General features: G+C 46.5%; 1 protein-coding gene across 3 annotated transcripts in view; it reads right to left on the bottom strand.

Annotated features, from left to right (window-relative positions):
• The window catches only part of UBE2Q2 (ubiquitin conjugating enzyme E2 Q2), a gene marked incomplete at both ends in the record, with an annotated part of 48,510 nt that extends 47,684 nt beyond the window's left edge, over nucleotides 1-826 (bottom strand). For all 3 annotated transcript variants that reach the window (XM_082005291.1, XM_082005292.1, XM_082005293.1), the window contains one exon: nucleotides 641-826. In XM_082005291.1, the coding sequence (XP_081861417.1) occupies nucleotides 641-826 (186 nt within the window). The remainder of the gene's footprint in view (nucleotides 1-640) is intronic.
• Between the last annotated feature and the right edge of the window lie 14,833 nt (nucleotides 827-15,659).

The raw sequence follows: 15,659 nt of genomic DNA, 5'->3' as shown, positions 1-15,659 counted from the left end.
CCCGGGTCAGGGCGGCCGCCCGCCTCCAGCCGCGGGCGGTGTGGCTCGGGGCGCCCGCCTCCCTCCCGGCCTCCCACCTCTCGGGCAGGGAGGAACGGTGCCTCCCAGTCTCCTGCCGAGACGCCCCAGGAAGGGGGGAAGCAGGGAGGGCCCTTCTGATCCGCCCGCCCGCCCGTCCGCTGACCCGGGGGACAGTCCGGCTGCGGGGCGCCGGCCCGGGGGTTCTCTTCCCAGAACCCCCGGGCCCGGCCGCCCTTTGTTCCGGCTCACGGCTCCCGGCCCCGAGGCAGGCGGCTGCAGGCGGCGCGGCGGCCCGCGTCCTTCCCCCCCCACCCGCCGCTGCGGCTGCCCCAGAGGAGCCCCCGCCGAGACGGGGAGGAGAGGCCCGGGGCGCCCGCTCCCTAACTTTTGTTACGGTGGCAGTGGGGAGGAAACGCAGCGCGGCGGGGGGAAGCGGGCCCAGGCGCCCCGGCAGTCCCCCGGCTCCGGCCCCCGCGGCGGGCGGAGGCCCCAGTCCCCCCGGTGCTGAGTCACCCCCGCGGCGGGGCTGCGCCCCCTCCCCGCGCCCCGCAGACAATGGCGAGGGCGGGCCGTGCCCCGGCCCTCCCCCGCCGCCCCCGGCCCCGCTCGGCCCCCGCACCGTGATGTTGCAGTGGATGGTGAGCGGCGGCGGCGGTTGCGGGCTGGAGCCCGGCGGCGGCGGCAGGAGCACGAACTGGCAGTGGAGCTCGTCCAGCTTCCAGGAGACGATGCGGAAGCGCTCGTGGTCCTTGTCGAAGATGGACTCGAGGAACTTCAGCTCGGCCTTGAGCCCTGACACCGACATCCTGGCCTCATCTCCGGGCCCGGGCCTGCGCCGCCTCGCCCGCTCTGCCGCCGCCTCCCTCCGCCTCAGCCCGGCCCGACCCTGGCCCCGGCCGCGCCTGCGGGGCGGAAGATGGCGGGAGGGCGGGGGGGCCGGGGCAGCCCCAGCCGGCGGGGGGACGGCGAGCGCGGCGGCAGCTCCCTTTGTACCAGCCTCCTGCACCCACTCGCTCGCTTAAAAGGGCAACAGCGCAGCCCGCTCCCCCGTCCCTTCCTTTCCCCTGCCTCCCCGGCGGGCTGGGCCGGGCCCGCCAGGCGCCCCGCCCTCCCCCTGCCCTCCTCCCGCTAGGCCGGCCCCGCTCCCGGGACACACGCCGCAGCGCCGGGCCGGCCCCTGCTCCGCCCCCGTGGCCGCCGCCCGCCTCCCCGCGCCCGCCCCGGCGCCCTGGGCCAGCGCCGCGACCGCGGCTGCCCCAAGCCCTGCCCGGGCACTGCCGTCTCGGCGCCCCTGCTGCCGGCAGCCCGGTGCCGAACGGCAGAGACTGCTTACCCGAGCGTCTCCTGGTCAGCCCTACGGAAGGGCAAGCGATCTTCCTTCCTCACCGCACTTTTATTTTGCTGAGGAAAATTGCAGCTTGGGTTTGCACTCGTCATCTCGGAGTCCTGTCAGTCCTCCAGTACTGCTAGAGGTCAGCCGGCATAAACCAGGAATTCCCGTCCCGACTTTTCTGACGGAAATAGAACCGGGTGTCGGTTTTTGCAGGCTGAAAAGCAGCAATACAGAGGCCAAGAAAAACTGTTAGTGTTGCATTTAAGTTCCTCCGTCACTGTTTGCACATTTTACCCCCAGAAAAAGCACCACAAAGTGAAAGAGTAAAGTGAATACTCACTACATTCAGGGATCAGGAGGTGCTGCCTCTATTTCTATCACTTCCTGACACTGGAAAAAATCATCTCTGCACCTTTATTTGTCCCTTTCCATCTTGGTTTTTTCTAAGGACAGTTGACAGCTCTTTGGGAACAAGGATCAGCTCTCACATGGCATAAAGAGATTACTGTGACACAAGTAATAGTGTTGCAGAATATCATTCCTGTTTCCCAACCAGCTTTTAATTAATGCAGTACACACGTGCACACACACAAACCTAGAATAGGGAATTGCCTTTTTTTTTAAACATTGATATTTTATATAAAACTTCAATTTCAGAAAAACTGGCAGCACTTCACAAACCACAAGCTGAATCTTGTCAAGTGGTGAGAACTCTAATCTTGATCCAGAAAAACAGTTATGCACATGCCCAACTCCAAGCATATGGAAGTCTTACCTATTTGTGGGCTTGCAATCTCCTATCCTTCCAGCGAAGAGAGCTGCAAAGAACACACTTTGCTACAAAAGAAGCCAGGAAGGATTGACACTAGTTAAATACTCTGAACGAAAACCAGCAGAAAGTCCACAGAGCTGAAAGACCTGTTTTTTCAGGTATCATTTGAAAGACTCCTAATATATACAGTGTTTGCAACTCAGCTTTCCTAGAAGGGCCGAACTGTGCGTTGGCTCAGACTGTGTAGCCTGCAAAGGGAAGACAGAGCAGACAGGACTGTTGTCTGTCGGTGCATCAACAGGCAGTGTGAAGACCTCAGAGATAAGGGAAAATTTAAGTATAAGGGCAAATTAGCTATAAATAGCAGAAAATTATTATGACTACCTATTACGAAGGGAGGGCCTGGAAGAGCCTTTCTGTGGGAACACCAGAGACAAAACTAAACAAAACAGACTTTGTCAGGCATTACATGATGCGATGCACGAAACAGCAGAGGAATGAATTTGGTGACTCAGCCCTATTTCCCTCATACGATAGGATTTTGGCCTCACTGCAGAAGATAGGTGGGTAGGCTTAGCAAGCTCAAACTGCATCTTTTATCATACTTCACCAGAACTGCCTCTACCACTACATCTCTGGTCTTCCATCCTCCTTATCTTCTCACCTGCCTTCCCTTTCCTCTGCCCCTCCATTGAGCGTGACACCCCATTTTTTTTGGCAGCTGTGCAGCTGAGAGGTACATATATGCTGGCTGGGGGACACCTCACCTCCACTAGCTGGGTAAGCTGATGGAAGGCATGAGAACCTCTCCCAGGCACCCAGTGACCCAGACATCATGGTGTCTCCTGACCATCTGGCAGGCCAAACTGCTTAATTGGCCAAATGTGTCCTGCAAGCCATATATTGTTTGAGTCTGGTCTAGAACTCTCCTCAGCTCCTTCAGTCCGCCTTTTTGTTGTGGGCTTCAAGAAGCAACATGCAGCTGCACAGCCACCACTCCCTTAAATTCTGTTGCACTTCTGTATTTAGTAGGCAGGCATTGTGCAAGCTGCGACATCGCCTGTGAATTCATTCCTGTGATAAGACCTTGAGAACACATTGGGGCTGCCACGCTCTCTGGAATACAGAGGCCGCTTCAGAGGTGTAAGGAGTTGTTCATCATGTCTGACTCATTCCCGTTTCTTCCTTCAGGGACTTGCCATGGGGCTTTGACGTGAATCTCATGTTGGTCACAAGATGACTCAGGAAATCCCCAGTCTCCCAAAGACCAAAATGAACGCACAAAGGAGAATACCTGACATCTCTAGGTAATAGAGGTGAAGACCCTCAGGAACACTGTATCAGATTGAAGTAATTGCAGATGCTGTTAAGTTCCCTTCATCTATAATGCCTGTAAGCACCATTTATTTTCTACCTTTCTTCCTGCATGTACATCTTCATCATCATGGGAACCTCTCTCTATCTATCATGCAGCTGGATTTCCTCTTCCAGGGATCTGAACTTTGGCCAAACCTCTCTGTTATGAAGATAACATACCTTTAAAGCCTTATTTGTTTCTTTTCCGTCCCTTTCATTTAAATACAATAAGTTTTGTAAGAGTCCTCAGCTGAAACTTTCAGAAAAAACCAGCAGATTCCTCATTGCTTTCTTGGGTAGAACGGGCAAGAGAAAAAGGAGGCAAACGGTTTAGACCAAAACTTTCTTTCCCATTAGCGTTTATTGCCTTTCCTTGTCTCCAACATAGCGGCTAGGCATGTCCCTGGTGAGACAGAAAGCTGGCAGCAAAGGGCAAAGGGAACTGAACAAAAAATGAGTTCAGGATGAGCCATTAAGAAGGAAATAAGCAATGATGTAGAATGGATGGGCTTTGATGAAAGCAAGTGTGTTTGGGGTTTAAAAGAAAGGATGTTCCAGAGCACAGATTAATTTCAGTTTTTAGTCCTTTTCTTCCTGTGAATGCCTTTTCCAGTTCTGCCCTATTTCCAAGCTTTACCCCTGAGTGAAGCTCCTGTACATTCAATTGAGTGTTTGTGCCGAGCAGAGGATTGATTTGTTTCTCTGAGAATAGTTTATAGTCTTGGTTTTTGACCTCACTTCTCTCATTTACAGCCTAGCCCTTAGAAAGGGTCTTTCTGTTTAATTCTGATGTCACTTTCCTGAGAGAAATGGCAGGCACCAAAGAAGGAACTGCCATTTTAGAAATGAGGAAGGCCAGATCTTTTGTAACCCTGAACCTCAGCAGAAGGAGAAAGAAAAAGGATGAAATTAATGAGATGAGAAGAAGTGTAAATTGGTTTTAGTGATGGATGATCCAGTTTGATAATAGCTGATCTTGGTGTTGTCCCTGGTGTCTGTAGAACAGGCACTTAAACTTTTTCACAGGTAGCAGCAGAACCTGAGACTAGAAAAGACAAACGATACCTGATACCCATAAAGAGAAGGATAAGGCAGGAACCTTACCTGAAACCTTGGGCAAAGGTAAAAAGATTCAAGAGGATCCTGCTTTTCCAAGATACAATCCAAGCCGCCTTGCTCACCAAAGCCAGGCTTTCACATCAACTTCTGAGCTCACAGCATCAAAGTCATTGCTTCAATAATGAAGTCACTTTCAAAGCATTTTGGAAAAACCATACATCAATGCATAAAAGCTGACGAAGTGGCTGGACAATGCGGTTTCAAGAAGCATGGCATGCAGTAGACATGAGATTGCTCCCTCAAATACCTATTTAATTTTTAAATGCTTTAACAGTTAAGGAATGGCATTTCAAAACCAATCTATCCTAGAGAAGCTTTGGACAGATAGTGATACTGTTGCCCAGATGTTCAGTGACAGGGATCAAGGAGGTGTCCACAAATACTACGGTCATGAGTTTAACACTTAAAAAAAAAAAAAAAAAAGAACAAGTAGCATGGCTTTACCCAGGATGTTCAGAGGGTAGTTTTCAGTTACAATTATTCCGAGTTCATCCCTGTGGCTGTCAGCAACTGAATCAAATAGGTCCCTTCTTCACGGTGTTTTCACTCAGCCACTCAAAAGTAGTTGTACTCCTACAAAGGAAACAGCAATGATCTTTTGGGGAAGATTTCATTACTGGCTTTGTTTTTGTAGTTCATGCTGTATTTATATGTATTACTGAACAGTTTATATTTCAGGACAGTCACAAGCTGAATAGTGTCTGCAAAGCAAGGTTAATGATGTGTTTTCCTTCCACGTGAAAGTTGTGGGAATTAATTTAACAGCGGAAAGGTGCCACAGAAAAGCAAAGCCATGTTAATCACAGTCTTGCAATGCTGCAGATAGGGATTAGAATCCACTACACAAGCACATCAGAAACCAAACTCTTTGGGCGTACTTTAAAATGCACAGTGAGGGAGTGCACCTAGTGTTCTCCTTTATGGCTCACAGATTCTTAAAAACAGATGAAAAGCACATCTATGAAAGCAACAAGGAACCATGCAGCCATATCTAAGGCATGCCATTTAATCAAATAACAGAACAAGCTAGAGAAAAAAGGAAAACATGATATAATTTTCCCAAAGCTAGCTGGGTGAGGGAAGAGGTAGCTGCATGGGGCACTGTTCAGAGCATGGTAACACACCTTCCCTGGACTCTCCAGGACTTGCATCCCCTTCCTTGGGATCCACACAGAGTCATAAGACTTATAGGGCTCAGCAAGCTTATCTTCCCTTGCCATGACAGAAGCTTAAAAGGGATGTACAGCAGCAGAGGCCAGATGCCAGGCTCAGTCCAGCTGAACACATTTCTGGCTGGAGGGGGAGGCAGGGAAATGGGCAGATCCCCAGGTCAAGTACTCACAGTGCTGAGAGGCAATCTTATTCACAGCTGAATATGCAGCTCCTTCATCCCCTTTCTTTTTTCTTATTCTGATAGGCAGTAAAATAGTCAACTTCATCTATATTTAAAGTATCAGCACAGGGCATCTGAGTTGGCAGGCACTGAAATGAACCAGGCAGGTCAGAGTTATTGTTTCAGATTCTGCAAGCACAGCCAGACATCACTGTGTCACTTAGCCTGAAAAACACAAATCAAATGCATCTCAGCAACCATACTATCCAGGGTATACCATCATTTACTCTTAATACTTTTTGTAGGTAAGTTTAGATTTTGGGGAACAAAGCAGTGCCTGTGACAGTACTCTCCCTATTCAAACCCTCAACAGAATGTCTAAAGTGCTGCACAAACACTAACCTTTCCAGTATCACACCCAGCCAGCCTCATTTTATGCACGAAGAAAGTCAGATACATTTTGGGAGGTAGTGTTATTGCAGAACGGGGTGCATTGACAGTCTCAGAACCCAGACATGGTCTAGCGCTGTGGTAACTCTGCTAACTTTGGTAGATACAGCACTGAAAAAAGTGGTGAAGTACATCTGGAAAATTAACTCATGTATCTTTATTGGTGAAAGACAGACAGAAAAGATAATACATTTTTTCCGTTATAAAGATTACTTGAAAAGTTGCCTGAGAAAAGGCCACAGCTAAGAGCAGTCTCGGAGAATCAAACGCAAGACCAAACCTCAGAAAAGAATAATCCCAGCAATTACCATTTACTCTTTTCCTGCTAGAAACAAATTCTAAGCACAAAAAGCCACTAAAACAGATGAAGGACAACAGACTTTTTTAAAAGCAGATTATATTTACCCTGGAATTTTTTAAGGAAAGGAACCTCCTATAGATTTACAACATCAGTGAGTAAAAACAAAGTAGCAGAACCAACATACTTGGCTTTAAACAAACATTTGAAAGACTGAATCACAAAGTCTGATTGTAACATTAATTCACATCTCTCTTGACATAACAGCACCCACATAGCTTGAGAACTGGTTTAAGAATTGTGAACAAAGACTAAAAATAGCAAATTACTGAGCAGGGAAAGGTACTTAGTACATTTAAAATGGCAGTGCTGTGTTAGAGTTGGTCAAGACTTTCATAGTGATTTAGGAGACACTATCATTGATGAAATTATCAGGTGACAGAGAGGCATTTTGAATAACAATGAGGGCAAGGTAATAATTCCAAGAGGTGCAGAAAAAAAAAAAAAAAATCAAACAGTGAAAAAACTCAACTCCTTGATCTGTAAACCACAAACCTAGCAAATCCTGGTTTCCTGTGGATTGTGGTTTTATATCACCATCACACCGCACCTCACTTGGTCTCATGCTATAAATCCCCTCACCCTTTCCCAGTTCCTTCCCGTGTCTCCACACAGAATCACAGAATCACTAAGGTTGGAAAGGACCTTCAAGATCATCAAGTCCAACCATTAATCCAGCGCCACCATGTCCCCTAAACCATGTCCTGAAGTGCCACATCCACAGATTTTTTTGAACTCTTCCAGAGATTGTGACTCCACCACCTCCCTGGGCAGCCTGTTCCAATGGCTGACCACCCTCTCGGTGAAGAAATTTTTCCTAATATCCAGTGTAAACCTCCCCTGGTGCAACCTGAGGCCATTTCCTCTCATCCTATCGCTGGTTACTTGGGAGAAGAGACCAACACCCACCTCGCCACAACCCCCTTTCAGGTAGTTGTAGAGAGCGATAAGGTCTCCCCTCAGCCTCCTCTTCTCCAGACTGAACACCCCCAGTTCCCTCAGCTGCTCCTTATCAGACTTGTGCTCTAGACCCCTCACCAGCTCCATTGCCCTTCTCTGGACACTCCTTCTTGTAGTGAGGGGCCTGGAACTGAACACGGGATTCGAGGTGCGGCCTCACCAGTCCCGAGTATAGGGGCATGATCACTTCCCTGCTCCTGCTGGCCACACTATTGCTGATACAGGCCAGGACGCTGTTGGCCGCCTTGGCCACCTGGGCACACTGCCGGCCCATGTTCAGCCGGCTGTCGACCAGCACCCCCAGGTCATTTTCTGCCAGGCAGCTCCCAGCCACTCTTCCCCAAGCCTGTAGCGTTGCATGGGGTTGTTGTGACCCAAGTGCAGGACCCAGCACTTGGCCTTATTAAACCTCATACAGTTGACCTCTGCCCGTTGATCCAGCTTGTCCAGATCCCTCTAGGGGATCTTCTTACTTTCTTACACTTCTTACTTTCCACAGGATTCTCCATATTTCCACTTACATTCACCACCTGTTTTGGCTAGGGGACACACAGCAGGTACTGTGGCTCGTTTCTGAATCTATCCTGCCTGGTATATTCTGTTGTTTCCTTTACTTCGATCTATTTAAGAAAACGTGTTTATAGATAAAATTCCATCTTTTTGTCCAGTATATATTGTGTATGCACAGATGAGCTCTGGTTTGTGGACAGGATAAGACCAGAGGTTTTATCAATATTTCTGAAAAGGGGAACATTTTCTCTCCTCTAGCTAGTCACTGATTTTTAGAAAATTTGTGTAACTTAATATTTTACTCTATGTTTCCTGTTTTCAAATTTAAATAATCCAACAAGTTCAAGAAGCAGTTAAGAGCAAGGTCAGTATAATGTTAGGTAGTGGTTGCAGGTGTCCTTGCATAAACAAAAGGAAAGCTCCTTGATAAACACAGGAGGCAAAACTGCACCCAGAACACTGCAACTGTGATCTCAGCAGAAAATTATCACAAATCAGAGCAAAGCGTGGGACTTGGAGAGCAGATTTCTGACTTTAAAAGGCTAAACACCAGAGCTAGCTTCTCGGATGTAGTCAATGTCCATTTGGATCCTCTTTTACACCCTCCAATCCCAGATCTGGCTTGCACTCACTTTAGCTGCAGGCACGACACAGAGCAACCTCAGAACAACGTAGCAGCTGTGTGACACCTACAAGAACGTATAGTGTGGCAATATGCTCACCAGGGTGATTTTTTTTTCCCCTAGAAAAGAGTCTTGTCTTGTCTCCTACTTGTCTGAGGAAGATGCATCCGGTTTGAAGAATCAGTCTCATATAAACATTTAAACTAAAGGATAGTTAAACAGGGAAACATTAGCTTCCCACAGGGACAGGAGGAGAGGAACAGGGCTGGAGGGAAGGAGTTAAAGGTTCTTTGTTATCCCTTCCCTACATTAGCACATGGTTGTACGATATAACCAATAGTCCAGGTAGTTGCACAGCCCTGCATTTGTGTTCTGGCCCCAAATATCTACAGACTACAAGCACTAAGTGAAGAGAGGGATTATTTAGCATTGATATACAGAGGAAGTGGGGATTTAAGCAAGAAAAATGAAATTAAACCGGGAGGAAGAAAATGCAACCCAAATGTTATCCCAAGATTCCTGCCACCATAATGCAAGATACTCCAGAAATTTCTGAGGAAAAAATGCCATAGTGCAGAAGAGCTGCCAAGAGCGGCCACCAAGGAAGGACAAGAGTGGTCTGAGGTAGGCGCAATGGGGAAAGCCAAGGGAAAAGGCTGTGATTTCATGGAGGCAAGGCAAGCTGGATAAGGTGAGCTGTAGGAAAGAAATGTTGAGTAGAAACTGCTTAAAAACCTCCTCTGTCCCAGATGTTTCAAAGAGGGAAGTCTTGCCACGCTGGTAACCCAGTTTTAATTTCTGCTGCACTCCTGACAGCATTAACAGCCCTCACAAGGCTGGGCTCAGCAAATTTCTTGGCAGGGCCTGTTAGCAACTCCGGCATTTTTCAGTGGGCACACACTACCATCTAGTGCCGAGCGATTTTTCTGCAGGAAGAAGATAGAAAACGTGTTTCCCCCAAAGGGACTTTGGTCCCTGCAGCTCCAGGGCTCTCCCGGGCCAGGCAGTACCCCCCGGTGCAGCCTGCCCGACTGCACTGACATGGGAGGAGAAGCAGGTACAGGCTCACCGGAGCAGGAGGGTTTTAATAGTTGGCATGCTTGAGAGGAGGAAAAAGCCCCTGTAGCGTCGACAACCCTGAAGATAAAAGAAGAGGTACCGATAAGAGAAGGCAGTGGCCCTTTTCTGTGCTCTGAGACAGTTTTCAAGCATTCAGGACAGTCAGTCCTATTTCATCCATCGTCTACAGTGGAACCTCAGGGAACACACTGAGACAGTGCAAGTTCTTAGACTCAGGTGACCTATGTCAAACTGAACATGCGCCCTGTGAATGTGCGAGAGAAAAGTGGTTTACTGTCCCCTTGCCCTGTCTCATTCTCAGCTTGACAGATGACCTGGGCTTAAATTAACTAAATTTATAGACTAACATTAACCCACACAACTGATCCGGGGAACTATCCCTCTGTGTGGCTGTTGGCCTTGTGAGCGAATATGGCTGACCATAAATTCTTATTAATCCTTCATGTCAATCATGCTATTTAATAAAATGTTTTTACAGACTAGATGCTGCCTTTTTGTCCAGGTACTCTAGAATCAGCAAAATCAACAGCATGCTCATTGATTTAATCTTTGCAGTTATGCAAAGGCTTCTACCTTCCTCTCCAGGCAAGGAGATTAGTCAGTAACATCTTCAAAGCCTTTTTCCACTCACAAAATTTTAACTTTTTACAAGAAGAGCTTTTAGAAACATAGTGATTTACCAGCTGGCGCAGCTCAGTAAATAGCAGGAAGATTTGTCCACAAGCATTCTGCAAATTGGAAGTGAACCGTGACTGAGACACATTTATTAACTTTCTGCTTTCATTTCCACAAAAGCTTGCACCTTTGAGATCTTACTGGGTTTTTTTACTGGCAGAAAGCATCATGAATACACTGAATTCACCGTGGAGTTACTACCACTTTCATCTATTGAAGATCTGCAGAACAGGTCTCCATGGCACAAATACAGACTAGACGTGAACATGTAACTTTCTAGAACAGCTGTAACAGTTTTGGGTAGGTCCAGATATCACCTGCTGAAATTAGTTAAAGCATTAACTTTTAATAGACCTGGTGTTGCTGAATTCATGCTTCCCACTGTTTTGTTACCCAAACTGGACAGCCAGAGCAATAGGAACAAGTCCGTACAACTCATGGGACCAACAAATATGAATTATAAACCAGGAATACATAGACTAAATTACCTGTCTTATCAGAATAAATAGCCCATTGAGCTCCGGTGGAAGCCTGCCCATCAAGTCTGGCGAGCTCTGAACGAGGCCCTGTCTGAAGGGAAACATTGAGTCACCGAAGAGGTACCCTGAGTATTTGGTTTGTAGTATGATCTGGGGAACAACAGACTATAGTTAATGTAAATGAGTAAAATATTACATATTATCCTTCAAATGTATTTGCAACAGGAATTTAATATTCAACATTGACACCTATTCAAAAAACCATCAATCATGGACCAAACTAAAAGATGTTTTAAAAATTCCATATCTTTCAAATAAAATACATGTAGGGTTTTCTTAATTTGTCTCCAGTTTTTGTTTTCTTGGAGACATAAAGGATATTTTCATACTCTTCTCACCCACTTTGAGTGCTAAAACACACCTTAAAATGAAAACAGCGATTCTTAAATACTTAATCCAGAAATTGAGTCTTTAGAGAGAAATACAAAATACCATGTGAGCAGCTATATTCATTATTGCATTTAGGAGCATGAATACTTGTGTTAGACTCAAATTATGATCAATCTTCTATATTTTCTAGTCGTTAAAAAAATTATTCTCTTCATACAATCAATAGAATTAAGAGATGCCCAGTGTCCTAAGTACTGGAAGGAATTATGAAAAACATTATTCTAATGCTTTTCCAGGTTGCAGAAACAGAGGCGGTGATGTGATCTAATCAAGCATTCAATTTCCAACATATTCTCTTAAAAAAACCCCTTCTGTTTGGACTCTCTTTAGACCTTTCCTGTGCTGGTAGTTTTAATGACTGTGAAACATGCATGCTGTTCTGGCTTAACTAAAGCAACCAGAAAGTTTTACTGGGCCATATCACCCTCATCCAGGAAAAAATTAGAGTGTAAGCTTTGTTCTACACACACAAGCAGTGCCATAGAAGTAATTGGGATTTAAGCACATACTTCATATTAAAAGCAAATGCTCAGCTGTTTAGCTGGATCAAGAGCTGTAAGTCTTAGTGATGCCATGGTTTCTATGACAACTAAGCATGATATTACATGAAGGATTATGATTTAAAGGAACACTATTACATCTGTCCTTTTCAACCGATGCGGTCCTAGTTTATCCTGTACGTACTTTGTGTACAAATCTGCTTGTCTTTGTGGAATCACTGAGCCCACGACTAGAAGGGGAAGGACAGTGCTCCCCTCTCTATTCCTGCAGATTTCAAGGAGAAAAATTACAGGGTTGCACTCTTTTTTCAGGCATAGTTGCAGCTCAGGAGCTTGCTGACAGTTGAGGGATGCTGCAGCTGCAATGGAAAAAACCAACAGCTAGGTAGGGAGTAGCAGCGCAGGTGCTATGATCCCAGACTCCCCCCATTCAGAGCCCTCACAGCCCTCCCACTGTTCCCTGCACCCACAACCTGTCCTATGGGGCTGGCTCCACATCCTGTTGAAGACTTGAGTGCCTGTGAAATGGCTAACAAAACTCTAGTACAAGCAGGTCTCACCTCCACAGTCTCCTTCCTCTGTCCCAGCAGTGATTTCTGCTGGTTTGCTGCTCCTCTCAGCCCTGAAAGACTGCAGAAACTCTACTCCATCCAACCTTGCTTTCTGATTAACTTATTCTCCATTTGGCTCAGCTGCGAGCATGTTTGACCTCTTGGAGATGTCCTCCAGCTAGCTCCATGGTCCTCAGTGATCTCTACAAACATAACCAGAAAGATATTTTCATCCCTTGGGGACAGGTGCCAAAAGCAAATACATACTACTTAATACTAAAAGATACCCCAGACTAGCTCATTTGGAACAGGGTGGGAAATACCTGAGAAGAGGTAAACTCTCTCGCTGTCCGTGGTCAAATATAGCAGCCTGCTTTTTAACTGAAAACTGTCAAACCCACATCTGCAGACCTCCAGCAGCTGGATTGGCTGCAGCACATTCTCAGCTGCTCATATGCTGTTGCCTACATTCATCTCCGCTAGTTGCAGCCATTCTGGGTAGAAATATTGCCTCCCCTGTCCCAGTGTCTCATTTTCAGAGACCTGTCTGGCTCGGGCTGCTATGCATTCAGGACACACTGATTCACCTGCTGTTTTTACAGGCAAGTGAGAACCAGTGTTGCAAATTTGTTCAATGGCCCTTTTAAGTACATGGCTGGCTTTGTAGCAAACAGCTCCCTTTAGATTAGGATAAATGCTTTACCAGGGAGATTAGTGCCACTGCACTTGTGAAGTCATGATATTCCTTCCAAATAAAATCAGTGACTATAAATAGCCAGCACATCTTCCATCCTATGAGATTATGAGTTCCTTCCTTGCAAAACAGATGAGCTCACCGAGACATAATTTTGTGATGGCCAGATAGCTTCAACATAAGATTGAGCCCATCATCAATTAGTCCAATTAAAGCTCCTTTTTATACCAGTAGAATAACTGATGCACTGATAAACTGCCTCGGTTCATTGTTACTGCAATATCCCCAGCTGCTCCGAACACATCCATGTAATCAATATGGCCCACTAAAAGGTTTCTAAATGAGTTAACTCTTCCAGGAACTGGCCAGATTTCTGAGGGACTATTTACTTACAAACACTCATGCTTTTTGTTCCCTGTTTCTTTTATTTACAGAGGCATTAAGTCCAATCAGGAGCTGATCACACACACTTGAGCAGAGCATAATATGAACGTCGCATGCTATTATTGTATAGAAGTTGAGCAAGGGAACCTGGCCTTGAGGCTACTTTTCCCATATGAAAAAAAAGAAAATACTTAACCTAACCTGCATTATTCTGACAGAACTAGGTTAGGGAGTGACCATATGTGCAGTTACATTGGCAGAGTACAATATACCATGAGGGATGAGAGAAGGGTAGCCAAGAGAGTAAACTCTTACTCCAGCAGCAGCCAGAACAGCATCTCCCAGACAGCCTAGGTAACAGGATCAAATGGTCCTATTTTGCCTCCACGCTAAGCTGCAGGCCATCATTTAACACCAACTGGGTCTCTTGTGTCCCCGTGCTTTTCTGGTGGCATTGCCCCCACTCACTCTGCTGCAGGTGCAGCTCCCAGGGCAGCAGAGAACTGCATTCCTATTTAAAGGGTGCAGTTGTAGCTACAGTCATCGAGTTCCTGCCCTGTTTTCTGGGGTAGATTAGAAACATTCCCAGGAGCCACACAAAATCTCTCTGAATGCCTAACTTTACTGCACGTCCAGGAGATACAGATTTCTCAGGTCAGCCTCCCCCTGCCCTGCTTCAGGGGAAGGACTGGGTGGAAGACAAGCCTGCACACATTTGGAGCTTTTGTTGTTGGTTCCAATTAAAAAAAAAAAAAGTAAAACTGCAAAGCCTTTTAAAAGCTTTGTTAACCTTCTACCAGGCAAATGCTTGAACTTCAGACTTACTCATCCACAGATCTCTTTTTTGAATCCAACATTTTGATTTCATGTATTTGCTGCATTCTGGAGATAGAGGTTTTCTAGCAGCTGCAGATACCCTTGCAAAAGCAATCATTCCTACCTGATGCCTGCAGCATTACATGAGAATTTCACAGCCCAAAACTCAACTGTTGAGTCTCCTCTAAACATTAACTCCGGGCAACCACATACCAAGCAATAATGCTGGGTGCTGTATGTGCATTAGAGGATCTACAGAGAGATTTTTTTTTTCCACACTTAAAAGTAGTCATCACATGCTTATAGCCTATTATGGGGGCTAGGCAGGGAATTCTTCTTGACCTAAACAGAACTTTTCACCTGTTCATTGCTATCTGCTGCTGATGTTGCCACTAGAAATGCAGAAAGGCAACTCTGCGTTTCCTATACCAAAACACAAACCTTTGATAAGTTCATTTTGAGGTGTGCCTCAAAGACTAGACAGAGATGGTAGTAGGATGCATAGCTTTAAATAACTTGTCAAAATCCTTTTGGGAGACAAAATAGCATACATTTTTTGAGGGGTTCCCATCTGTCTGAATTTCTAATTTGTTTTTTTGCAGCTAAGACAGCTCAGATGGAATTTAGCTGAGAATACGTATCCTGAAGCTGGGTTTCTGAAGTTTTCTTCCCACCAGGGTACTAGAGTAAAACCTGCATAACAAAATTCATAAGCTGCAGAGCTGCAACTTAGGCCCCATGTCTTTTCTGCCTTCTTCAAATAAGGAGAGTCACCCAGCCCCAGATCCCAGACACAGAGTGCTCCTGAATGGACCCTGCAGCAGCTCCTCACTGCCAGGTACAGCTGCAGGGGAGCAGCTGGTGACGGGGATGCAGCACTGAGCTTTTTGGACTGGCTCTGACTGGCTGACGGCTCTGGCCACCTTAGCACTCCACCATTCCTCTTGGTCCTGGTACAGCTCAAAGAGACTCTGTAGCTACTACAGACCCAGCTCTCAGCTGGCCCAGGTGGTCAGCACCAGGGTTGGTTGTGTGTGTTTAAGTCCCTTTGGAGGTAGTTTACAAAGGCTTTCTGGTCCACCAGAAACACAAGAGCCACTTTGAAAGGGTGGTGCCCCCAGAGGCAGCAAATTCTACATTGCTTCAGTTGTAGAACTCTGCCTTACAGTCCCCATCCAGGGCGTGAGCCAAAGAT

The sequence above is a fragment of the Phaethon aethereus genome, assembly GCF_964289735.1.
Source record: "Phaethon aethereus genome assembly, chromosome: 12".
NCBI lineage: Eukaryota > Metazoa > Chordata > Aves > Phaethontiformes > Phaethontidae > Phaethon > Phaethon aethereus.
Note: the sequence above shows the minus strand (reverse complement) of the source record. Positions and strands in the feature narration are given on the sequence as shown.